General features: G+C 49.0%; 1 protein-coding gene across 6 annotated transcripts in view; it reads right to left on the minus strand.

The window, feature by feature from the left end:
* Positions 1-6,813: 6,813 nt before the first annotated feature.
* The window catches only part of YIPF1 (Yip1 domain family member 1), a 35,540-nt gene continuing 16,192 nt past the window's right edge, over positions 6,814-26,161 (minus strand). For 2 of the 6 annotated variants that reach the window (XM_073643411.1, XM_073643415.1), the window contains exons 9-10: positions 18,128-18,226; positions 17,126-17,503 (exon numbers count right to left, since the gene is read on the minus strand). In XM_073643411.1, coding sequence (XP_073499512.1) covers positions 18,134-18,226 — 93 coding nt within the window. In that variant the 3' untranslated portion in view covers positions 17,126-17,503; positions 18,128-18,133. Of the gene's footprint in view, positions 7,837-10,066; positions 10,303-16,731; positions 16,948-17,125; positions 17,504-18,127; positions 18,227-26,161 lie in introns of those variants that run through there. The other 4 variants (XM_073643417.1, XM_073643413.1, XM_073643414.1 and 1 more) reach the window with 4 other exon arrangements.

The raw sequence follows: 26,161 nt of genomic DNA on the forward strand, positions 1-26,161 counted from the left end.
TGACAAAGTATCTCACACCATCCTTATTGAAAAAATGACCAAGTATGCAACGGACCAGGCAACTGTTAGGTGGATTCATAACTGGCTTAGTGATCGGACTCAAAGGGTGGTTGTAAATGGCTTCACATCCAGCTGGATGAATGTCTCAAGTGGGGTACCACAGGGCTCCGTCCTGGGACCTGTATTGTTCAACATCTTTATCAATGATTTAGATGAAGGAATTGAGGGTAAGCTGATTAAATTTGCTGATGACACAAAGCTAGGAGGGATAGCTAATACTAGAGAAGAGAGAGAGAGAGGATTCAAAAAGACCTAAATAAACTGGAGCAGTGGGCAGCAACCAACAGAATGGTTTTTAACAGGGAAAAATGCAAAGTACTACATCTGGGCAATAAAAATGAAAAAAGCACATACAGAATGGGAGGAATAGAGCTAAGCAACAGTACATGTGAAAAAGACTTAGGTATACTAATAGATCATAGACTGAACATGAGTCAACAGTGTGATGCAGCAGCAAAAAAGGCAAATACAATTCTGGGATGTATTAACAGAAGCATACAGTCTAGATCACGTGAAGTCATTATCGGTCTTTACTCCTCTTTGGTCAGACCTCATCTGGAATACTGTGTACAGTTTTGGGCACCACATTTTAAAAAAGACATAGACAAACTGGAGCAAGTTCAGAGAAGAGCGACCAGAATGGTGACTGGTCTGCAAACCATGTCCTATGAGGAACGGTTGCAGGATTTGGGAATGTTTAGCTTGCAAAAAAGAAGACTGAGAGGAGACTTAATAGCTGTCTACAAATATGTCAAGGGCTGTCACATTGTAGAAGGATCATCTTTATTCTCATTTGCACAAGGAAAGACTAGAAGCAATGGGATGAAACTAAATGGGAGGAGACACAGATTAGATATTAGAAAAAACTTTTTGACAGTTAGGGTGATTAATGAGTGGAACAGGCGGCCACGAGAGGTGGTGAGTTCCCCTTCAATGGACGTCTTCAAACAGAGGCTGGACAGACATCTGTCTGAGATGATCTAGTGAATCCTGCTTTGAGCAGGGGGTTGGACCAGATGACCCAGGAGGTCCCTTCCAACTCTACCATTCTATGATTCTATGTATACAGTAAATAGGGGGCTGACTATGGTTTATTCATCATCTAGGGATGTGCTGTATCCGCCGCAGTCAGCCCCCAAGTTGCTGTATCCGCCGCTGTCAGCCCCCTAAATGTTTTTTTCTCTCACACATATGGCATCCTGGATGCCGATACAGTCGAAAGCAATGATAAAAGAGGGAGCTTCAGCTGATGCTTCCTCCCCATCTGACATCTCAGCGCATTGGGCCGATGACGTCACTACATGGGATCGAGGAGGAGAGGTGAATATTGTATTATTATTTGTTTCTTTTTTTTTGTTTCTTTTTTTAATTTAAATCAGTGAAAACATTGTGGTGGCCAGTATGCTGCATGGAGGACTGTGGGGAGTGCATTATACTGCATGGAGGACTATGGGGAGTGCATTATACTATATGGAGGGCTATGGGGAGTGCATTATACTATATGGAGGACTATGGGGAGTGCATTATACTATATGGAGGACTATGGGGAGTGCATTATACTATATGGAGGACTATGGGGAGAGCATTATACTATATGGAGGACTATGGGGAGTGCATTATACTATATGGAGGACTATGGGGAGTGCATTATATTATATGGAGGACTATGGGGAGTGCATTATACTATATGTAGGACTATAGAGAGTGCATTATACTATATGGATGACTATGGGGAGTGCATTATACTATAAGGAGAACTATGGGGAGTGCATTATTGTAGCGTCGGCGTCCCTGCCTCCTGCTAGGCAGGTACGCCGTTCCCCTCACCTCTCCGCTCCGTGCCCGGCGTCTTCCTCCCGCTCTGCTGGCAGCGCGCACTGCTTCCCGGCCTCTGTGCTTAGGGCGCGCGCGCGCTTCCCCTCTCTTAAAGGAGCCACGCGCGCCGTCCTAAGGAGTCCCCGGCCAATGGCCGGAGGACCTCACCATATATAAGGCACCTCCTCCAAAATGGAGGTGCCCGAGCAATGTTGTTGCAAAGCCTTTCAACTCTGCTTCAGTCCTCAGGTCCCGTTACCAGTCACCTGCTTGATACCTGCCTACCTGCTTGCTATCCTGTGGTCCGACAGTCTGCCTACCAGCACCTGCCAGTCTGTCTATGGATCAGTCCGCCTGCAGACCAGGAAGTACCTGCCAGATACCTGCCTGCCTGTCCAGAGACTCTTACTCGCTCACCTGGGAGCGTTCACCTGCTACCTGCCTGCTAGCCTACCTGGAGGCTTAGCCGTCACTTGCTGTGACCACCTGCCTGTCCAGAGACTCTTGCCCGCTCACCTGGGAGCGCTCACCTGCTACCTGTCTGCTAGCCTATCTGGAGGCTCTGCCGTGACTTGCCGTGACCACCTGCCTGTCCAGAGACTCTTGCCCGCTCACCTGGGAGCGCTCACCTGCTCCCTGTCTGCTAGCCTACCTGGAGGCTCTGCCGTCACTTGCCGTGACCACCTGCCTGTCCAGAGACTCTTGCCCACTCACCTGGGAGCGCTCACCTGCTACCTGCCTGCTAGCCTACCTGGAGGCTCTGCCGTCACTTGCCGTGACCACCTGCCTGTCCAGAGACTCTTGCCCGCTCACCTGGGAGCGCTCACCTGCTACCTGCCTGCTAGCCTATCTAGAGACTCTTTCCCTGCTGTCACTTGCCGTGACCATCCGCCTGTCAAGAGACTGTCCCCGTCACTTGCCGTGACCTCCTGCCCTTCTACCCAGAGACTGTCCCTGTCACTTGCCGTGACTACCTGCCCGCCTTCCCTGGGAGCCACCCGCTTCCTTACAAGGACTGCCCCTTTGTATAGTTGCTCAGAGGTTCCACCTCCCAGACCCGTTACAATTATACTATATGGAGGACTATGGGGAGAGCATTATACTATATGGAGGACTATGGGGAGAGCATTATACTATATGGAGGACTATGGGGAGTGCATTATACTATATGGAGGACTATGGGGAGTGCATTATACTATATGGAGGACTATGGAGAGTGCATTATACTATATGGAGGACTATGGGGAGTGCATTATACTATATGGAAGACTATGGGGAGAGCATTATACTATATAGAGGACTATGGGGAGTGCATTATACTATGTGGAGGACTATGGGGAATGCAGTATGCTATGTGGAGGACTATGGGGAGTGCAGTATGCTATATGGAAGGCTATGTGAGAGCCTTTATACTGTGTGAAAGCAGTTATACAGTGTGAAAGTTTTTGTGGCTCAATCATACTGTGTGGGGGCCATTATACAGTGTTGAGAGGTGTGGGGTCATTATACTGTATGTAGGCCCATCATACTGCATTTTGTGGGTCAATCATACTGTGTGGGGGTCACTTTTGGGAGATAATACTGTTTTGGTGTCACCATTCTTTTAAAGGGGAGTTGAGGGGTGGGGTACTGTAGGGTCATCATACTGTGTGTGTGGGTGGTACAGTAAAGGAATTCACTGTGGGTTATCTTACAGTGTTTGCGGGACACTTTTGTTGACATCATACTTTGAAAGGCTGCAAAGTTGTGAGATATGCTCCTTTTCGACCCCACTGAATATTTTTTTTTTCTATTTTGGGGGAGTGGGAGGGCCCAATTAGAACTTCTGCTTTCTTCTATGGGGCCCCATGATTTCTATATATGCCTCTGTTCGGGAGCATCACTATTGGTTTATTATTTTCTAATATAAAAAATGTTTGAAACCCTGTTTAAACTGGTTATCCCTTGTAATCTGACCACTGGGACCCCCATGATCTTGAGAACCAGAGCTCTAAAGAGCACCATGTAAGTGCAGCTGTGGTGGATCAGGATTTAAGAGAGTAGTGAGGGGCATAATAAAGTAAAGCATAATTCACTGATCGGGGGGGGGGGTGAGAGTTATAGTATGTGGGCTGGTAGGGTTTGTGTGGCAGGGCTGCTTTTTTTTTTGTCCCAGTCCGGCCCTAAAGTGAGCCCCCTCCATGGATGTAAAACAACCCCACACATGAATGGTCTCAGGAGGCTTTACTGCTGGCATGACACAGGACTCATGGTAGCGCTCACCCGTTCTTCTCAGGACGAGTGCACAGGTTGCACCATTGGTATGTCCGCCCCTGCTCTTGCAGCTTTTCCTCTGTCTATATGTTAAAGACAGTGTGCACTTAACCTAATTGTGCTATACCGTTGTTCATTCTTATTAGGCCATGGCTGCACTATCAGTATTTGGTCAGTATTCGGTCAGTATTTTTTTTCAGGAGTGGGAGCCAAAACCAGGTGAGGAACAATCAGAGGAAAGGTATAATAGAAACAAGTCACCAATTCTGTATTTATCACCCACTCCTGGTTTTGGCTCCCACTCCTGAGAAAAATACTGACCAAATACTGATAGTGGGACCGTGGCCTTAGTCTATTTGTTTTATTCCTGGGCTAATAGTTTAGGTCAGTAGCTATGTATAATATTTTCAGGTGGGTTGTGTCATCTCTGCACCTCTTCAACTCCTATTAGTTCCACTCGTCTCTTTCCGGGCAGCTGCATAAGTAATTAGCATGTCTTATGCTAGTACTTGTACTTGGAGGACCTGACCCCACCAGCAGATCATCTTCAGCAACTGTCTATCGTGAGACATCACAGAGACACGATTCTCATCTATCGGTTTTGGCAAATCATCTGAAGTTTTATGAACAAGACAGAACATTTGAAGAAACATCTGCTAGCCTGCAGGCAAACTTGTATGTATATTAGGGCAGTCTCATATGGATCAAAATATGGTCAGTAACTTTTTGAATAGGTAGAATGTAGAGGAGGAACATGGTAATATCACAGACTCGGAGCTGCATTATGTTTGTCACTAGGACATAACCATTTAATCGTGGTATGATGACGTACACATTTAATTACTGGGCATGGATGGCGTGTTATGCATGTTGCATTGAGAACAAATTAAAGATTACATTCTATGTGGCCGATGCATCAAAGCTTTTACACCAGGAAACTGTCACAACAAGTTTGAAAAATCGCCTAATTTTTGAGTAACTCTGAGTTGGACAAAAATTTTACAAATTTTGGCGCCAGTTCGAATCCGCTTTACTAACATTGGCGAAGCTGGGAAGGGGACAGGACACAGCTGTCCAATTCATTTCAAGGGCTGGTGTTTTGTACGCAAGAAATCCTACTCCAGTCATGACTGGAGTAGCATTTCTGGCGAGGTGCACAGAAGCACATGCCACTCAGCAGATGCACCAAATTCATTGATTGGCATGCACCACTTAATGAATTTGACACCGTGTACCCCAGTACATGTGCGTGTGCTATGCCACTCTTAATAAGTCGGCCCCTATGTGGCCATTGAATTCATTCTTCATGTTTACGAAGCAGCGGATTCACAGAAAAGGCACCAAATACCCTTTGAAGGGAAAGCCCAAAGGGGGACATTTATTGTCACACTTGAAAGAATTTTTTAATGCAAATAATGATGCCTTTATTGTAAATGCCATAAACAAAATAAAATTTTTTAGTACCTATGGCAAAAGTTAAAGGGAATCTGTCACCACTTTGGAGTTATCAGACCTCTACTATGGGCATACAGGCTATAGAAAAGTAAATCTATACTTACCTGTATGGCCCATAGTAGGAGGTCTGATTGCAGAGAAAAGCGCTTTAATCAATTCTATTTTGTACAGGTTTGGCGTCCAGGGAACAGGAAGAAATCCCCGCCTATCTGCTTATTATTCCCCCAAATCCCCACCTATATGCTTAACTATCATATTCCCCCCTCCCCTGCACATCACAGGCCCTGTGACGTGCACTATTCTCCCTGACTTCCCGGGCATGCGCAAAGTGCCGCTCACATAGAGCTCACATAGAACACGTTTTGCTTCATCCCGGCCCCGTCTCTCCGTGCTCTGTGCTGCAGGTTTCTATTGCGCAGGCGCACTGTCTCTTCCTGGCGCCTGCGCAATAGAATCCTGCGGCGCAGTGCATGAAGAGACGGGGCCGGGATGAAGCAATCATGTGTATGGAGCGAGGCCGCGCCCACTGGCCGGGGGTATGTATATCGCATACGTACCTTTTGGTCCCAGCTCAGAAACCGGCAAATCCTCGCAGCGCACAGTGCTTGTTCTGGGGGGACTCATAAGTCTGCAGTCCCACAGAGTGATTGCAGACTTATCGATTTGGACTGGACAACCCATTTAAGTAGAATGGCCATTGTGAATTAACGTATTACAGCCATGGGATCCCCTGCCTTTCAGAGTTGGGACCTGATCTATTACACATTTTGTCATACCATATGCCATAAATGTATAGGTTGGAAATTATAAAAAGGCATTACTTGATCAAAAAGGTTCATACTGTCCTGGTCCAGTCTGGTCCTCCGTGGCAGCCATATCAGAACATTATTCACTTCTGCGGCTGGCATCATTAACCCATCATCCTGGGCATCTCTGACATTTACTAAGCTCACGTGACTTCATGATGCGCGTCATGATAATGCCTCATGAGGTCGTGGGCCTAGTAATCGCCAGAGGCTCCCAGAATTTCGGGTCAAGGATGGCGACCTCAGAAGTGAAGTTGATCCTGGTCCTGCTGCCATGGAGGACTGGACACCGGACCGAAGCAACGTGAATCTTTTTGCTCAATTCTGGTTGGTGAATCTTAATATATGCAAAATACAAAGTTTGATAAAGTTAATTTTAAGTACATTTTATTAATTTCAAAACTGAAGAGGGATGTCTGCTTCTCTAGAAAAACATGTCTGCCTTCTTCAAAAAACGGCAGCACACAGGTTGTATCGGTTATATTGTGGCTCATCTCCCTTGAAGTGAATGTTGCAGAGCAGCAATACCACACACAATCTGTAGGCATGGCTGGCATTGTATTTGGAAGAAGGCAGTCATGTTTTTCTAATTCCAGTCAATATCTTAAAAACCTTAGGTCTCCACGAAGACCCTTCCAGAATCTCTGTTTGTCAGGACTGATTGTGTAAAGTCCTGTAGTATGGTTTCTGGGCGTTTCCTGCAGACATCGGTGGTGAGATACTTGTTTCTAATGAAACTTTTCTCTTCTCCGGTGTGGCCTGCGAGCTGCTGGATTCTCTGGAGACTTTCTTGAAAGTGGTCGGTAAAGTGACGGGAATGGACGTGGTTGTTTGTATAGACCGGCTCGTAACCGTCTTGGCATCTTCTATGTATTTCTTGAGCCTCATGTGAGCCCTTTCCAAGTCTTCTCTTTCTTTTCGACTTTCCTGCAAAAACTGGGCCAGCTGAGTGTTTTCCGTTGATAGATCCCGCATTTTTCTTTCCATATCTTTGAGTTGAGTCTGCACCTCAGATTTTTGTTGCTGCGTTTGTACAATGATAGGAACCATTTCTCGGAGCTGCACAGAGAGAAGGTGGTTGTCCTCTTTCAGGTGAGAACACTGGTCTTCCTGCTCATATAGCTCCTTGATGATATCCTTGGTCATCTTGCCTTTAAATCTTGGATTCCCTTCTAGGCCCAGGTCTAATCTGAGTTTCTTCACAGTTCGGTGAAGATTCTTGTTTTCGTTGGTCACTTCTTTAAGCTTGGCTTTCAATTCCTGGATCTGGCAACGTGAAGACACCTCAAGTAGCTTCAGCTTGTCCCTGGCTGACTCCTCTCTTCGAAGGGCATCATCTCTCTCCTTCTGACACTTCAGCACAATTCGACTTACTTCGTATGACGACATGTAGGACCTAACCAGAGGGTGCCTGGACGGATCGGAGAAGCTGACTTCTGAGGGGGATCTAAGAAAAAAGATATCAAGTCAGCTGATGCACATCACAGTAGCAATGGATATTTTACCGAATCTCATTCATGCACTGGGGAAAAAGTCTGCAGAGTAACTTAATCCATGGTGAGGATTTTAAATTTGGAGCATGTCAGGTTGCAGATTTTCACTGCAGATTTAAAACTTTGAGGCTGTGTTCCAACAAGTTTTTGGTGAGTTTTTGACGCTACATATTTTCGCTTTACAAAAATCTTCGTATTTTACAGTTCCAGCAAAGCGGATGGGATTTTTTTCATGCAGCGTAAACTGACCCACAGTGCGTGTTTCAAATCTGCACCATTTCAATTTCTCTTGCGGGTATGCAGAGTTTTATGTGCGGATTTTCCTTATTGAATTGCATTGGATACGGGAAATCAATAGGTAATAAAAGTATATGCATTTTTAGTTCGATTCCGCTGCCGAAACGCACGATAATCGCATGTAATCTGCACATGACTATATCAGTAAAGTTTTGCCAAAGCCAAATACCAGCAATATCAAAAACAAAGCAGCTTTATTTAAAGTATGACATAGCAAAAAGGGACAAAAACTCGATAAAAACACGTGAAAAAAAACGCAATGAAAAAATGCAAATAACTATTTTACCTAATAGGTGCAGAAATGCTGTAGAAAATCTGCAACATCAAAAACTCAGCAATTACTCATCGTGGGAGCGTAGCCTTGCAACGCAGAGGGTGAAAACAGTGGCAAATAATCAGCATGTGTGGTATATGTGGAAAAAATGGATACCACACATACCGAAAACATGTACATGTGAAGGGGCCTAAAGCATTAAGATTGCTGACTTTTCTATCCTCTGCTCCTCAGCACTCGGCCCCCCACTCGGTAACGTTACGGGGTCTCCACTTTGTGGCTGAGTTGCTGCGGTTCCTTCCACTTCTCAATAATATCATTCACAGGTGATGGGGGAAGATTTTGGAGGAAGAAATGTCATGGACGGACTTGTTACCCCGGTGGCTCCTATTACCGGACCGCGCTGGTATCAGTGAGCTCTGCACCACCGGCCGCTCTGTCACATGTTAGTAAAGGCAGACGGCATGGTGGGGGACAGGGGTTATACACCGGGGGGCAATGTACTGAGTGAAAAGCATGAATTCAATTATTAAAAGGTCCCAATGCTATTCTCCATATTGTGTACGTCTAAGGCTGAATTCACACTATGAGTCAGTTAGTTCAGGTCATCAAAGCTGCCGGTTGGGAGAAGCACTGCAATTCGAAGACTTCACAGATGTGTGAATTCTGCCTTATAATTATGACATATCTGTATTTTTAGGTGTGTAATTATACAGTAAAATTGCTTTAATCTAGCATCCAAAGAGTCTGATAATCTGATTATATTCAACTGTATAGAATTTGGAAATTAGCAAGAGCAGAAGCAGAGAAAACAAAAGAATTTATCCTAATTAAAAAAAAATATATATATATTTGATAATCTGGTGACAATCCCTTCCAATTGATGCAGATTACTGTGTATATGCAGTAGATATTGAACTAGAAGTGCAGGGAGATAAAAAGTTATTTTAATGTTTTGCAAATAGAAATAAATTGGACTTACTAACAAACTTTTGTTATGAAATCAGCATCAAAGTCCTGATTTTATACCCGCTCTCAGCGTCTCGGCAGCTTCACCTCCTCTCTGTGTCGGTAATGACATGAAGTTGGCTGTCAGGATTAGTGCGTTAGTGAAGCTTAGCCCCCTTCATCACATGACGAAACATATGGGTGTCACAACCAAGGAGAGAGCGGAGCGGCCGAGGCAGAAAAAGGGCGACTAAACTTCAGACATATGTGCCGATTTCATAATTAATGTGTATTACTAAAAGTTTTCAAATTGGTCAAATAACATTTTACGGCCCTTTAAAACTTCCTAATTAGTTTTTTTCTGCGGATCAGAACAACACACCAATTTTGAGATGTATTAAATTTAAGCAAATATGTCCTAGATACAGAACAAAACAGTATCAAATTGCACAAACAATAATACTAATATGGAGCGATATGACAATACATTGGATGTAAATTCTCCGCCGATCATGAGATTTACTAGGGCAGTAAATGGTGGAAGGGTAATGATGGAAAAGGTTTATTCTGCAAATGACAATATTTTAGGAAAAGTTTATGGAACTTTTTAAATATTTGTCTCCAAAACACCATACAGACTATAAATATAGAAAACCGTATCTTACCTGCCAGTCACTGAACTCATATCATAGGAGCCTATAAAAATCTTGTCTGCAGGTATTGGAGCACAGGAGCCGGATAATTACACCTGGAGGATTGTGGTCGCGAAACCTCATCCTGGCTGACAGCATCGCTTACAGCAGCTGTGTAGAGTTACTGTCATTAACTAAGAAGAATCCCTCCTGGTAACAGCCGACTCTGCAGACATCACACTAATTGATGCATGCTTACATCTTGATGGGAGACTCGAGATCCGCCTACAGTTACCGGATTCTGGTTTCTTACGTATGTTTCCCAGTATAGAGACATTGGTGATTAATGAAGTCGCGTCAGCACACCGAAGAGAAACTTACTCTTTACTCTGTGGCTTCTAACAACTTTGCATCAAAAATAATTGCATGAATCCAGACTATTCTGACGAGTAATGGATGCTATCGACCAAATTCCTCAAAACCTGCTGCAAAGTATAAGGCTTGAGTAGGATTACTGTCTTTGTAAGTGAAAGAATTAGAATATGCCATCACTTAACGGGAATTTGTCAGTCTATATCGGCATGCAAAATTGACTAAAATGATACCTTGATATCTGTGATCCGATGTTTTATCCCAGAGAAATCCACGTTTTTTCTTAATAAGTAAATGAGCTGTTAAGATCTATGGGCGGGTCATAGATCTCCCCGATAATCCGCCTCCAGAGGGGGAGTTACCAGGGTGAGACATGTAATGACTGACAGACTGCTTTCCTGATCTACATGTCTCACACTGGTAACGTCACTGGAGATGAGCAAACACGAATTGCAAAGTTCGGGGTTCGTACTAGACACTGTAAGGCAGCGCTAGACATCATAATGGGGAATACTCACTTCGCTGCGACAATCAATGCACACGTGCAATGTCTTTCCGTTTTTAAACAATGCTCAGTAGTTTATTACTTCATAAACCGCATATGACCGGGTCCAACTCAGTGGCACGCCGACACACATATATATAATATTCACGAGCCAAGTGACACACCGGCCCACTTGCTCCAGGTACAGCCTTCAGCAAGGTAATAACATAGCAATGTCCATATTAATGTCCATATAACACAGGGTATTACCTTTGCCGGGTTTAGCCGTCTCAGTCCATTACTCCGCCACCACTGTAGCTTTGCGGCTTCCCAGGTAGGGGTCTCTAGCCGTCGTTCCCTCAAAGGCCACTGACATCCACACAGGATCCAGGCTCTGCCTTTCAGGACTCTTCATCAATAATCCGCCACCACTGTGGCTTTGCGGCTTCCCAGGTGGGGGTCTCTAGTCGTCGTTCCCTCAAAGGCCACTGACATCCACACAGGATCCAGGCTCTGCCTTTCAGGACTCTTCCACAAGCCTCTGCCTTCCAAGGCCACTAGCATCCACACAGGATCCAGGCTCTGCCTTTCAGGACTCTTCCACAAGCCTCTGCCTTCCAAGGCCACTAGCATCCACACAGGATCCAGTCTCGACCTTTCAGGTTGCCAGACTTCACTCGGCCTCTCTAGGCCTCACACGGTCGGTGTCCCACACACACGGGAACAGGCTTACGCCTCTCTCACAGAACACTCCTGTCTCCCATCAAGCAGGGTTTATATATGCATCCTGTGCACACACACACATACTGACAGGACCTTGCTGATGTCACAGTCATGTGAGCAGACAGACATTCTGTGCGCGCAGGACCTGTGCTATGTCACAGTCATGTGACCAGTCACCTGAGGGGGAAGGTACATGGTCAGGTAAAACACATCCTGGACCATTACCGTAATGCCAGCAAGTCGCTGCATTACATATCCCCCCCCCCTCTGTTCAAACTTGTGGGGTTGAACACATAATATACACAATCACTATAACCCCCAGCTCACATAGAGACCATGTACTTTACAATTGTGCTACTCAGCCCCTGGAACATTAGTCAACGACATTAGCCCATTCCTTAGGGTCCTACCATTTGTCACTGTCACTGACTTCGTCAGGTCACCTTTCCGGGTCGTAACCTTGTCAGAGCTCCCCCGCTCCCAGCGGTCAGTTGTAACCTTGTCAGGTCTCCCCCGCTCCCAGCGGTCAGTCGTAACCTTGTCAGGTCTCCCCCGCTCCCAGGGGTCAGTCATACAGCGGTGTGACTCACATGCCCTGGTATCTAAGGTCCGGTTCGACACCGTAATGTCCCGTCCTCTATTGGGTCGTTTGTTTGGGCTGCCCAAACCTGAGTTACTGGAGATCTCACTACCTCTAAACCCACGCCCACTACTCTCAGGACATCTTGAAAGGTCCCTAACTCCAGCTATAGCTGTTCTGTTATTTAAGGGCCCTTTCTCTGTCTGGTCTCATAATTTCTAGATGGCTGCCACCTTCTGCTACTCAGATGATGCAGTCTATCCACTCGCAGTCTAGCGAGATTCAACTGTTCTACCTCTCGCAGGTAGGTCACTCGGTACTCCAACAGCATGCGCATATATCCCAGGCTTTCTTCTGTTCCTACAGCGGAGAATGATACCATGCCGTCTTCGTCTGGTATCCAGTCCTGACGATCACGTGGACTGCTTACTTTCACCACACCAGACTTCTTGACCATCATTTGCATGGCTCGACCATTTCTCCCAACGAGCTTCCTCACCAGAACATGAGGCACCCGGATGACTTCTTCACGCATACTGTGAGCTTTCCTCATCAACTCCAGTTGTCTAACGGCTTGTTCCGTCTTCAACCGGAGAAACCGCTTCGTGCGAATACATCGCCAGTGCATGTCACTTAGGATAGCCACCCTCTTCACTGTGACTTCGGTCGTGGACAGGACCACCAGCTGTTTAGCTTCTGAGGTCAAGTACACCTTACAGGCTCCCACGGCCTTCTTAAACTCCTCATGCACGGACTCACTGGTGCATTCTTCCCTCAAATCCTCGGGTATATCTACGAAGCACTTGTACCGAGACGTTTCGGTCTCACCAGTGGTTTCCAGACGATCAACCAGCTCAGGTTTCAGGGACAACTGACCTCCAGCTTCTTCACCCTGTATGCTTCCCCTGAGCTGACTCACAGCTACAAATTCACGAATTTTCGCCTTGACCACATCCATCTCATATTTATCTGTGATTAACACCCTCTTAGCTCTCCTCAGGTCCACCTTCTCATGGTATAAGGGAGTGAGTGCAACGTGTTCGCCCTTTTCCTTCTCCAAGAAGGCCTCGTTCACTGAGTGATACTTTGTCAGGCGACTTTTGAGCCCGGAAACTTCTTCCTCTAGCTCCGCCACTCGCCTCTCAGTGACCCGTCTTTGAAGCTCTTCCTGCTTCAACTGCTCTTCCAGCAGCAGAGCTCTCTCAGACCTCTCCGTCTCCAATGCGCCCACTCGGCTCTCAATAGCCAGTCTCTCACGCTTCTCTTGCGTCCACTGGGTTTGTAGCAACTCCTTGAGCTGCTTGATCTCGGCTCCGACATCCACCGAACCCTCCGAGCCCACATCACTCGAGGAGGTATCGGCTTCATACCTCCCATCACCAGCGGTCAACTCCTGGCCCTGGTCTGTGGCTTTTCCGATGGACTCCTCCATCCTCTCTCGCTCAGCTTCCATCTTGCTGACTGTTTCCTTAAGGTACGTCTCCGCCTTCTGGAGAGTATCACAGGACATCTGTAGCTCCTTCACCTGAGCTTCCAGATCTAGGGTCTTTCCCCCGAGATCATCATTCTCCTCACGGGTGTCTTGCAGAGTGGTCTCAACAACTTGGCGCACTTGCTCTGCACCCGCCTTATCCTCCTCTAGTTTTTTCTTCACCTTGAGGAGATCCTCATAATCTCTCTTACTCTGTTGCAGTTCCCTACTGCGTTCACCACACTCCTTCTTGGAGTCACACAGCTCCTGGTTGAGCTGTTTTCGCAGTCGTTTTAGGTTTTGGTCACGTCCGGAAACTTCAACCTGCAGCGCCTCTTTTAAGGCAGACAGCTCTCTATCCCTCTGGTGTAGTCCCTCATCCAGCTTTTGCTTCACTTGTATCAGCTCTACGTGTACCAGGGAGAACCTATCTTTCAACTCGCACAGCTCATCTTCAAACTCCGCTTTGTCAAGCCCCAACTGAAAAACCTCCTCTTTATTTCTCTGGAACTTTTCCTTCCAATTGTTGACTTCCTTGCTGTTTTCCTCCAGTTCTCGCTGCAAGTTCCTCACAACCTGGTTTATTTTCTGCCGTTCTGACTCCAGGCCCAGCTGGTCTGAGGACACGATATCCAGTTTCCACATAGTTGCTGCACGTCACTCTGACCCTGCTGGCTGATAGGCTCCAGCTCTTGGTCACGACTGGCCGCCTCCTCTTTCAGGGCTGTCAGATCCTTCTGACTCGGTACCGTACCGGAGGTTGCTACTGGCAACGTCACCTCCTCTTCTGCCTCGGAAGGAGGATCCACCCTTGAAACAAAGGCACACCGTACTACATTTTCCTTATTTTCACTTTCAGCCAAGTCTACAGGAGCAACCTTTTTGTGGCCCTTGCGCTGTCTACGAGATGGGGACTTTCTCACCTCGTCTAGCCCCTCCTGACTGACCTCTCCTTCTACTTTCGTAGTGTCACCGTCAGCTACGGGGTCTGTGTCACTCTCCATGGTGTTGTGGACTAACAGGTCACCTCCCACTTTGACGTCACCCCCTTCTACTGGAGCTACCCCGTTATCAACTGTCACATTGTCATTTTTAGGAGGTACCAACCCACCACCAGTAATTTTTTTTTATTTTCTATCCTCCACGCTGTTTTGAACAACCGCCCCTTTTTTAGACTCCGCCCACTTTTTAACAACCACACCGGCAGGGAAATTTTTACAAGAAAAATCAATAATAGTATTTGGACTCAGTTCACAACAGCTCTTACCACCTCCCCGAACACTCTGGGACAACACTGGCGCCCCCGGAGAGTTCATAGAATGGTCCACTGTCGCCATTCCATATGGTGCCCACCGCTCCTGTGGTTCCTGCACCATGTCCAGTTTCATGTCCAGTAGACGTTTCTCAAATACCTGCTCCGGTTTTAACAGGCACTTTAATCGCTCTAATCGCTCAATAGCTTCAGACTCAGTTGCTGCTCCTTTCAGAGCCATTTTTATCTGCTCCTGCATTTCCTCAGGACACTATTCACACACCGCTCTCCCCGGAAAAATTTTCGTGGCCCCGCCGAGCCACAGCAAAACCGGATTTGAGTGCGATGACAACCTTCGCAACCCCGCCGAGTTGCAGCCAGATGCTTTAAACTTCGTGAGCCCCACCGAGCCACAGCAAACCAGGTTTGAGTGCGACGACAATCTTCGCAACCCCGCCGAGTTGCAGCCAGATGCTTTAATCCACACTCGTCGTCCTGTGCCGTTGCCCCTAGCAACCGGGCTGCAGATGCCCCTAGCAACCGGGCTGCAGTTGCCCGCATTCTCGAACCATATGTAAGGCAGCGCTAGACATCATAATGGGGAATACTCGCTTCGCTGCGACAATCAATGCACATGTGCAATGTCTTTCCGTTTTTAAACAATGCTCAGCAGTTTATTACTTCATAAACCGCATATGACCGGGTCCAACTCAGTGGCACGCCGACACACATATATATAATATTCACGAGCCAAGTGACACACCGGCCCACTTGCTCCAGGTACAGCCTTCAGCAAGGTAATAACATAGCAATGTCCATATTAATGTCCATATAACACAGGGTATTACCTTTGCCGGGTTTAGCTGTCTCAGTCCATTACTCCGCCACCACTGTAGCTTTGCGGCTTCCCAGGTGGGGGTCTCTAGCCGTCGTTCCCTCAAAGGCCACTGACATCCACACAGGATCCAGGCTCTGCCTTTCAGGACTCTTCATCAATAATCCGCCACCACTGTGGCTTTGCGGCTTCCCAGGTGGGGGTCTCTAGCCGTCGTTCCCTCAAAGGCCACCGACATCCACACAGGATCCAGGCTCTGCCTTTCAGGACTCTTCATCAAGCCTCTGCCTTCCAAGGCCACTAGCATCCACACAGGATCCAGTCTCGACCTTTCAGGTTGCCAGGCTTCACTCGGCCTCTCTAGGCCTCACACGGTCGGTGTCCCACACACATGGGGAACAGGCCTTACGCCTCTCTCACAGAACACACCTGTCTCCCATCAAGCAGGGTTTATATATGCATCCCGTGCACACACACACACATACTGACAGGACCTTGCTGATGTCACAGTCATGTGATCAGACAGACATTCTGTGCGCGCAGGACCTGTGCTATGTCACAGTCATGTGACCAGTCACCTGAGGGGGAAGGTACATGGTCAGGTAAAACACATCCTGGACCATTACCATAATGCCAGCAAGTCGCTGCATTACAACACCTAGTGTCCGGTGCTAAACTCCAAACACGGCCTTTTGCTGGAAGTCCGTTTTAGTGTTCGGAAGTACGGGCGCAGAGAGAGACTTTTGCAGCCGCCTAGTCCTTACTATGTCCATTTTTCAAGCAACAAGGTTCAGGTCCCCATTGACTTGTATGGGATTCGGATTCTGGTACCCGAACCAAACTTTGGACTAAAGTTCAGCTGAGTCCGAACTTCCACGGATCCGATCATCCCTAAAAGTCACCTTTCATTTAAAATAAGCTCTGGAGTCAGATTCTCAGGGAGATCTATGTCTGATGAAATGAAACAACAAAGTTCCTTCATTCAGGATAGAATATGGTTTTATTGTATAATTATTAGACAAGTTATATCGACCTAATATACGACCGCATTCTGCAGAAGAGAACAGACATTCTCAATATAATTATTGCCGTGTCCTTATCTTCTGAGGAAGTCCATCCTTGCTGTCGATACCTCGAGCCTCCTCTTCTGGAGCTGCTCTCCAGCGTAAATCATATTGGTGGAGACACACTGAGTCGCTATATGAAAATTATTGCAAGCAAGAGTCTGATCGCAGGTTTAATTTTTTAGGCAGGCTTAGAGAAAAAATTAAACTAATTGGCATATAGTAATAAATAAATATGTAACATGTTATATAATGCACATGTCCTTTAAAGGCGTTTTCATAGGACCCCTATCAATCACAAATCCAGTATGTATATTTCAGGAAAAGCACTTTAATATTTGGAATAGATACCACTGCTTGCTAATTACAAAAAAAAAAAAAAAAGAATAAATAAGTAAAAGAAAAAAAAAAAAAAGTCAGTCCTATCCAAATCACACCTCCTTACTTTCTCGGCACAAAAGAAAACATGATGAAAAATTATAGGCTTGTTGTAGTGTCTTCCAGTGTTATTCTATTTAATAAAAAAAACAAACAGAATAAATTATTATTTAAAAGGCTAAAAAGCACAAGGAGAACCCAGAGCAGCTCAATATGTGAAAGACGGGAGACCCAGTATAGAGCGTCCCTCCACCAAGTAAGCCCGAAGTTTGGGCCCAACTTTTCCCACTGTGAAGAGACTGTGATGACACCTGAAAATATAAGTATGAGACAATTTGGGGGAAAGAAAGCAGCATTTATTCAATGTACCATTTACGTGATTATACTATACAGTATGGTTGATGACTTGTCTATAAACAATGTCATACACCTTAGAAAATGGTCCAAGGGTCTTTCGAACCATCTAGGGAGTATGGAGCAGTCCCACTGTCCAGGATTTCATCAGGCCCGATCTTCTGCAGCGAATCCTTTACAAAAATGCTGCAGTTTTTACCTAGATTTCACCCATTGTATTGCAAAGGGTTAAATCCCCAGCATAAATTGACAGGTTCTGGATATCAAATCAGCAGCGTGTGGGTGAGATTTCATTGTGCTGATACTGTAATACCCAGCACAAGAGAAAATCTGCTGCAATTCGGACCCGTGTGGTTTGCATGGGAGTGAATAAAGATGGACTGGGCCGACAGGAGGATCAGATAAAAGGGACTATACTTAATTTGATCATAGTCTGTAACTACAGTGTTGAATTTCTTTGCATGGGAGATGTATACACAAAACAGTAAGGAACATTTGTTTTTATGAATAATAGGATCAATGGTAGCAAAAGTGCAGACTCTTATGGTGTGATTAGAAATTTACAGATAGAGGGTTAATACCTTCTATTAGCGACTCTGCGGGGTCCCTTTGGTCACGTTGATTATAGATGTCACAGGGTGTTGTACATGCTCACTTTCAGGCTGATCGAAGAAATATTGCTTTAAAAAGAATTAAAAAAGGATATATATTATATATGTACAGTGGAACATGAAGAATTTCCTTTGCTCAAATATCCAATTTAAAAGGGGTTGTCCGATACCCAAACTTATTTTTTAAAAAAAACTATTTTAGTTGTCGAAATAGCTCTGTAATATCTCCAAATTTGTTTTTTAAGTTTCTCTGTCGTTTTTCTCCTGTATTTTGACTTTTTAAATTTTTTTGTTCCCTATATTTTGGGCTGCTGTGTTGAGCAAAGTCACAGCCCAAAAGCATTTGTCCTCCCAATATAGCGCTGATCTAGGTCTCGTAAGGCCTGTTTTTCTCAATCTTTTCAAGCCGAGTCCTTTATAAAAGTTATAGGGGTCTGTGAGGTGGTATTGTTGTCTGTTGTGTAATGTATCTGGCACTGTGTTATGGCCTCAGTATGAAAAAGTAAAATTCAAAATGTCAAATATCATTTTTCACTCTATTCCCTTATCATTTCTAAAGGACATCCTCCCCAAATGTAGGCACTTGAATCACAAATCAACCTCCTACATAAGCACAGAAACCACATGCCAGACCCCACTTTATACAGACTTCCCTTCATGCAGGCACAGCATATACACCCTTATGTCAGTGCCTCTTACACAATGCAGACACTACATTCAGCCCCTCTTGTCATTGCCCTCACCCATGTAGACACCACATTCAGCTCCTGTTGTCATTGCCCTCACCCATGTAGACACCACATACAGGCCCACTTGTCAGTGCGCTCCGTTCCCCATGCAGGCACCACATACAGAGCCCCACTAGTCCACGCACAGTATACAGGCCCTCATGACAATACCCCAACACTCATGAAGGCGCAATATATGGCCTTCATGTCAGCGGCCCCATCCCCCAATGTTGGATCAGCATATAGGTCCATATACATACACGATACATCAGCACACTGCGACTAATGAACACATGAACTCCAATATTGCTGTAAATGTTAAGTACATAAGGTACTTAGTTAGCGTTTTTTGATCAAAGAGCGCAAAAGCCATCCAACCACGTCAAGGTGACGTTTTAATATGGATGGTCCCTGTGATGAAAGCCGGCCGGTGGGTGCAGCTCTCTGGCGCCCCCTTACCTCTCAGGTCAGTCAAGGTACTGCACCTAGAGAAAGTAGTGCCAGGAAGCTGCAACCAGCGCAGGGAACACGGTAGTGTGTTATCCCTTCAACGTCACTAAACCGTAACGTCACTACACAGCACAACTCGCTAGCGCCCTCTTAGCCTCAGGTCAGTCAAGGAACTGCACCTAGGATAAGCGGTCGCCAGGGAGACTGTCCTGTAACCTAATGGGTATCGGGGCCCTCTGTAGTGAGGGCGGTATATATATCTTCCTTGGCCGCGCCAGGAATATATATATCTGAACCTCCGACCGTCACTACCAGCCTTCCCCAATCCCCAGTTGGTATGCTGCCACCAGTCCCTATTTTAGATATACGCCCAGTCCGTGAATGGGCCTATATCGGGTCAGGAACCAACCCTGGGTAGCGTTTTGGCTTGAGCCGAGCTCACACGGACGTGCGTTCGTTATGCAGAATAAAAGGCAGGCCCACAATTACTTGAGGTAATTGATTATAATAATACACTAGATACACGATATACAACTAAATATACACAGGTATAAGGTCAGGCTAAACTATACAACAATGGAATACAACACACAGAATCACCACAGCATATCAGTTACCGGTTTCTTGATTTTCTTGTGACGCAGGGAGAGGATTCTGCGGTCGCAGGCACGGTTCTTTGTTACAGGCTGAGGCCTACCACCGCATGGTCAAACTGCTCCTCCCCTTGGTGGCCTCAGCTGGTGCTCAGATGTTCAGCACACCACTCTTGGGTCAAAAACTGACTTGTCTCTTGTCTGTCCTGCTATCTTACCTGCCCCGTCCCGCCCACTGCTGGTGAGGTCAGCTGGCTCAGTCTCCACCCTCAGGTCTAACTTCGATCAGAAGCCCAAATTCTATGGAACCCAATAACTTCTTCTGGGATGGTCTCATGATACCCCCAGGGGTTCCCATGGATTCGGGCCGCCGTAACCGACCTTTTGATATCAATTATGATACCATACGGTCCTCAGGAATGGCTCCGCGCTATATCTTGGCTTCCAGAGCACGTACAAACGTCTACCGCGGAGGCTTGTGTGCGCAATGGCTCCGGGACGCCGTGATATTTTTTTATTGGCCCATCCCATGCAACATGCGTGTACTTTTCATGTTTCTATATCTTATGCCTCCATGCTTGTGACAGACAAAGAAACTAGTCCTATGGGACAAATGGTCAGGTACAGATAGACGAAGCACCCCCCCCTGCTGGCTGTGTTTCCTCTCGAAGTCTTTGAAGCTCCTAGCATTCAAGTGTTAAGTAGGCTTCTTATCTTACAGGAGCCTGGATGGGGGGAAACTATCTAGTTGACGTTTTAACAGAAGGTCCCAAGGGTGGGGGCTGCTGAAGTGTGGCCATCCCTGGATATGATTTATCATTACCAAGATGGCGGCTACAGGTTCATCACACCTCCCCCTATACGAGGGCGCGAGGGGGTAGCACATTCCTGTGTTCCCCCGTGCGTCCTTCTGCACCCTCCCCTTGCCGGGATAACCCGTCAGCGTTACCGTGGTCACGGCCTCTTCTGTGGCGAATGGAGAAGTGGTACTGCTGGAGAGCGAGGCTCCAGCGTAGCAACCTGCCATTCGACCCAGAGACCGTGTGTAACCAGCTGAGGGGGTTGTGGTCCGTCTCCACGGTGAAATGGCTCCCGTACAAGTAGGGCTGCAGACGCTGCAGGGCCTATACAATTGCCAGGCATTCTTTTTCCACCGTGGAGTAAGCCACCTCCCGGGGCAGTAGCTTCCTGCTCAGGTACAAGACAGGATGTTCCTGGCCTGTCGTGTTGACCTGACTTAGCACAGCACCGAGGCCAAAGTCACTGGCGTCGGTCTGTACCACAAACGGCCGGTCGAAGTCGGCAGCTTGCAGTACAGGGGAGCTACTTAGGGCGGCCTTGAGTGCCCCGAAAGCTGTCTCGCAGGCGACTGTCCAGTCGACTGCGACGGGCAGCTTCTTCTTGGTGAGGTCCGTCAGGGGCTTGGCCAGGGTGCTATAGTGTGGGACGAACCTCCTATAGTACCCGGCGGTCCCCAAGAAGGACATCACCTGCTTTTTGGTCCTAGGAGTGGGCCAGGATGCGATGGCATCCACTTTCCCCGGTTCTGGCTTCAGAACCCCCCCGCCTACCCGGTGACCCAGGTAGAGGACCTCACTCATGCCCAGCTGGCACTTTTCCGGCTTGATGGTCAAGCCTGCCCGGTGGATCCGACCGAGCACCTGCCGCAGGTGCTCTAGGTGATCCCCCCAAGTGGGACTGAAGACTGCAATATCGTCCAAGTACGCAGCCGCGTACCCTTCAAGTCCCTCAAGCAGCGTATTGACCATCCGCTGAAAAGTGGCAGGGGCATTCTTCATGCCGAATGGCATCACTGTGGACTCGTACAGTCCAAAAGGGGTGATAAAGGCAGAGCGTTCCCTTGCCGCGGGGGTCAGAGGAATCTGCCAGTACCCCCGGCTCAGATCCATGATGGTCAGGTACTTAGCCCCGGCCATCCGATCGAGCAGGTCATCGATGCGTGGTATGGGGAACGCATCGGTGGCCGTTACAGCGTTGAGCCCCCGGTAGTCCACGCAGAACCGTGTAGTTCGGTCCTTCTTTGGTACGAGGACTACAGGCGAGGCCCACGCGCTGCTGGATGCCTGGATCACCCCCAGCTTCAGCATCTCGTCTATCTCTTGGCGCATGTTTCCCTGCACCTCGAAAGAGACCCGATATGCTGAACGCCGGATCGGCGGGTGATCGCCAGTGTCCACGTCGTGGACAGCCATCTCAGTCCTTCCGGGCAGGCTGCTGAACAGCCCCCGGAAGGGGTGCAGGGTGGTCCCCAGCTGGGACCGTTGGTCCTCCGTGAGCTGGTGGCCAACCCCCACATCCTCGATGGACCCACCCGCCTTGGCTTGGGTGAGCAGATCCAGGAGGGTTTCTACCTCTCCTTCCTCGGGAAGGTTGCACACTGGGTGGGCAGTCGCTTCCCGCTCATGATGAGCCTTCATCATGTTCACGTGGAAGGCCTTCCTCCTTCCACGGGCGTGATCCAGGGTGACCAGATAGGTGACGGCATTGAGTTTCTGGTGCACGAAGTAGGGACCTTCCCAGGCTGCCTGAAGCTTGTTCTGTGGTACGGGGACCAGTACCCACACCTTTTGACCCACCTGGTAGGTCCTCTCACAAGCATTCTGGTCGTACCACCGCTTCTGGTCGGCCTGGGCCTGGGCCATATTGTCCTGCACCAGCTTTGCCAAGGCCATCATCCTGTCCCGGTGGCGCACGACATACTCGATGACCGACACCTCGGGGGTGGCCAAATCCCCTTCCCATGCTTCCTTCACCAGAGCCAGGGGGCCCCGTACCCGTCGCCCGTACAGGAGCTCAAAGGGGGAGAACCCCGTTGAGGCCTGCGGAACCTCCCGGTAAGCAAATAGGAGGTGTGGGAGGTAACGCTCCCAGTCTCTCCCGTGGGAGTCGACCAACATCTTAAGCATCTGCTTTAAGGTGCCATTGAACCGCTCACACAGGCCATTAGTCTGTGGGTGATACGGGCTGGCCACCAGATGTTGCACCTGCATTTGCTTACAGAGGGACTCCATCAGCCGCGACATGAACTGGGTCCCTCGGTCGGTGAGCATTTCTTGGGGGAAACCCACTCTGGAGAAGATCTCCAGTAAGGCGGTAGCCACCTTGTCGGCCCGAATGGACGACAAAGCTACCGCTTCCGGGTACCGGGTGGCATAGTCCACTACCGTGAGTATGAAGCATTTCCCGGAGTGGCTGGGAGTGGACAGAGGTCCAATAAGATCCACAGCAACCCTCGAGAAAGGCTCTTCGAGGATTGGCAGAGTTACCAGTGGGGCTTTGGGGCGCGGCCCCGCCTTCCCCACCCTCTGACAGGTGTCACACGAACGGCAGTAGGCACCCACCGCGGCTCCCATCCCAGGCCAGTAGAAATGCTGAGCTATCCTGGCCTTGGTTTTAGCGATCCCTAGGTGTCCGGCCATCGGAATCTCGTGTGCGATCCGCAACAATTCCGCCCTGAACGGATAGGGTACCACTAACTGTCGGTCCCTGGGCCACGCCTCCGGTGAACCCTGCTGGACCGTTACCCGGTACAGCCGTCCCTGGTCCCAGACCACACGCTCGCAGTCTGACTCCATGGGAGGCTGTGCCGCCTGTTCCTTGAGAGCTTTCAGGCTGTCGTCTGCTTCCAACGCAGCCTGAAATTCCTGACTTGATGTGGCCAGAATCGACGAAACTGCCACATCCTCTGTCAGCCCCTCCGGGCATGTCACCTGGCCGCTGTCTGACCCGGCAGACACTTGGTCAGAAGTGGGGAAGCCGTCGGACCTCTGCAAGGCTCCTTGGGCTCCGGCGCTCCCACTCCTGGTGACAGCGGCTATGACCGCTGTGACCGTGGGTAGTGCCTGCTTCCCCTCTGTTTCTGACCCAGCCGCCCGATCAGGCAGGCTTCCTAGGCCTTTGGACATCTCGGATGTGGGGAACTCCTGCCCTGGGGTCTTACCTGGCGGCTCCTCTCTTGGGACACCCCCACCTCCCATGGCCTGTTCCTCCCCCTGCAGTGGGCCTATACTCAGCAGCCTGGATACCCCTGGGAGCCCTACACTGCCGGTAGCTGCCCCCCTCTCCATCCCTGAGCTTCCCTCTACAGAATCCTGCCCGCCCCCTCCCTCACCGGAGGACAAGAGGTCACGGCACGCCGGCTGAGCACCTCTGCGGGCATCCCCACACTCCCCACCTGCTTTCACTAACCCTGTTTGTGTTGTGTCTGTGCAGGTGTTACCCTCAGGTTTCACTCCCTCCTCCTCAGCAGGACGCACACTACATACAACATGGTTGGCATTAGCAGCAGACAAATCAATACACTCTTGGGGGGCCGAACTTGGGGGTTCAGAGGGTACATACTGCGATACTAGACGCCCCAAGTCGGTCCCTAATAAAACATTTGCGGGAATATTTGGCGTTACTCCCACCTCCCGCATCCCCCTTCCGGCACCCCAGTCCAAATACACCATGGCAACGGGAAGTGCCGGCTCCACGCCTCCAACCCCGGAGACGGAAAGAGTCTTTCCTGGTACCAAGTCCTGGGGGGACACCACCTCAGGCCGTACCAGTGTTCGTTCAGCGCCCGTGTCCCGCAGTCCCATGACCGCAGAACGGCCTATGGTGACGGGTTGGATGTTGTCCAGGGACCTACCACCACCCCCTCCCACACACAAAACATTGGGCGCTCTCTGGGACTGGGATGGGGTCTTTTGGCGCTGGGGACACTCAGCCCTAAAGTGTCCTGGTTTGTTGCATAGATGACAACGTCTTACGTCTGGTCCTTGCCTGGAGAGGGCAACAGGGGGATACACCCCTTGTGTTCTAGGGGCCGGGGAAACAGGGGCATGACTGGGCTTACCCCCTCTCCAGGTGCTGCTGGCAGACTTCTTCAGCTCAGGCGCCCTGTTATTGGCATACTCGTCTGCCAGGGCGGCTGTAGCAGAAGCCCCTGTTGGTTTTCGGTCACGGAGGAACTGTCGGAGGTCCTCTGGGCAGTTCCACAAGAACTGCTCCGTGACGAACAGTTCCTGGACCTCCTGGCGGGTAGTAAGCGCTAGACCCGAGGTCCAGTGCTCTGCGGCTCTCAACAGCGCCCGCATATGATCGGTCCAAGTGTCCTTGGGGCCACGCAGCAGGCTCCGGAACTTCTGGCGGTACGACTCGGGAGTGAGGTTGTACTGCCGGATCAGGGCCCGCTTGATGCAGTCGTAGTTCTGTACCTCCCCGGCAGGTAAGTCCCCCAAGGCATCCAGGGACTTACCCCTCAAACGGGGGGTCAGGTATCTGGCCCACTGATCCCGGGCCAGATGGTGCTGAAGACAGGTCCGTTCAAATGCCACCAGAAAGGAGTCCAGGTCCCCATCCTTCTCCAGTAGAGGGAAGTCCTCAGCTCGGACTTTGGACGACTTGGTCTCCTGATGGGTTGGTTGCTCTAGCGGAAGCCCCCGCTGGGCCAGGTCCAGTTGGTGCTGGCGCTCCGCAGCTCGCTCTGCACGCTCCGCAGCCTCCCGGCGCTCTGCAGCTTCACGCTCCGCAGCCCGCTCCGCAGCCCGTTCCGCAGCCCGCTCTGCACGCTCCTCCTCCGCTGCCTTCTCTGATGCTGCCAGGAGGGTTTTGTAGACGGCATCGCCATGAGACTGGAGACTTGCCATAGCCGCTTGTAAAAGGGCTTGTGATCTGGACAGGCTGGGCTGGGTAGGTGGTGGGCAGCCCACTGCGGGACCGTATACTGGGGACTGGCTCCCTGAGGTGCCCGGGCTGGACTCCTCCTCGCCATGAGTAACAATGTCCTCCCCTCCTGCCACACGGACCGTAGCATTAGCCTCCTGCAGGGTCTTGCTCCTGGTGCCGTCTGCCATCTTGGTAACCGACACCGCTGCAACCCTGAGTTTGCACACACCTTGTTATACTTTTAGCCTGACCGTCTAATGTTGGGCTGACCTTAAGACTCCAGCAGTGGAAGTTACCACTGGCAGTCTTTAGTGCCTGGGAGTAGGGGTCCCACAACACTATTATTCTGCAATCCCACCGCTCTGCCACCAATGTGATGAAAGCCGGCCGGTGGGTGCAGCTCTCTGGCGCCCCCTTACCTCTCAGGTCAGTCAAGGTACTGCACCTAGAGAAAGTAGTGCCAGGAAGCTGCAACCAGCGCAGGGAACACGGTAGTGTGTTATCCCTTCAACGTCACTAAACCGTAACGTCACTACACAGCACAACTCGCTAGCGCCCTC

This window comes from Phyllobates terribilis, unplaced genomic scaffold, assembly GCF_046119375.1.
Source record: "Phyllobates terribilis strain yellow unplaced genomic scaffold, ASM4611937v1 Scaffold_8__6_contigs__length_399053987, whole genome shotgun sequence".
In the NCBI taxonomy this organism is placed as follows: Eukaryota; Metazoa; Chordata; class Amphibia; order Anura; family Dendrobatidae; genus Phyllobates; species Phyllobates terribilis.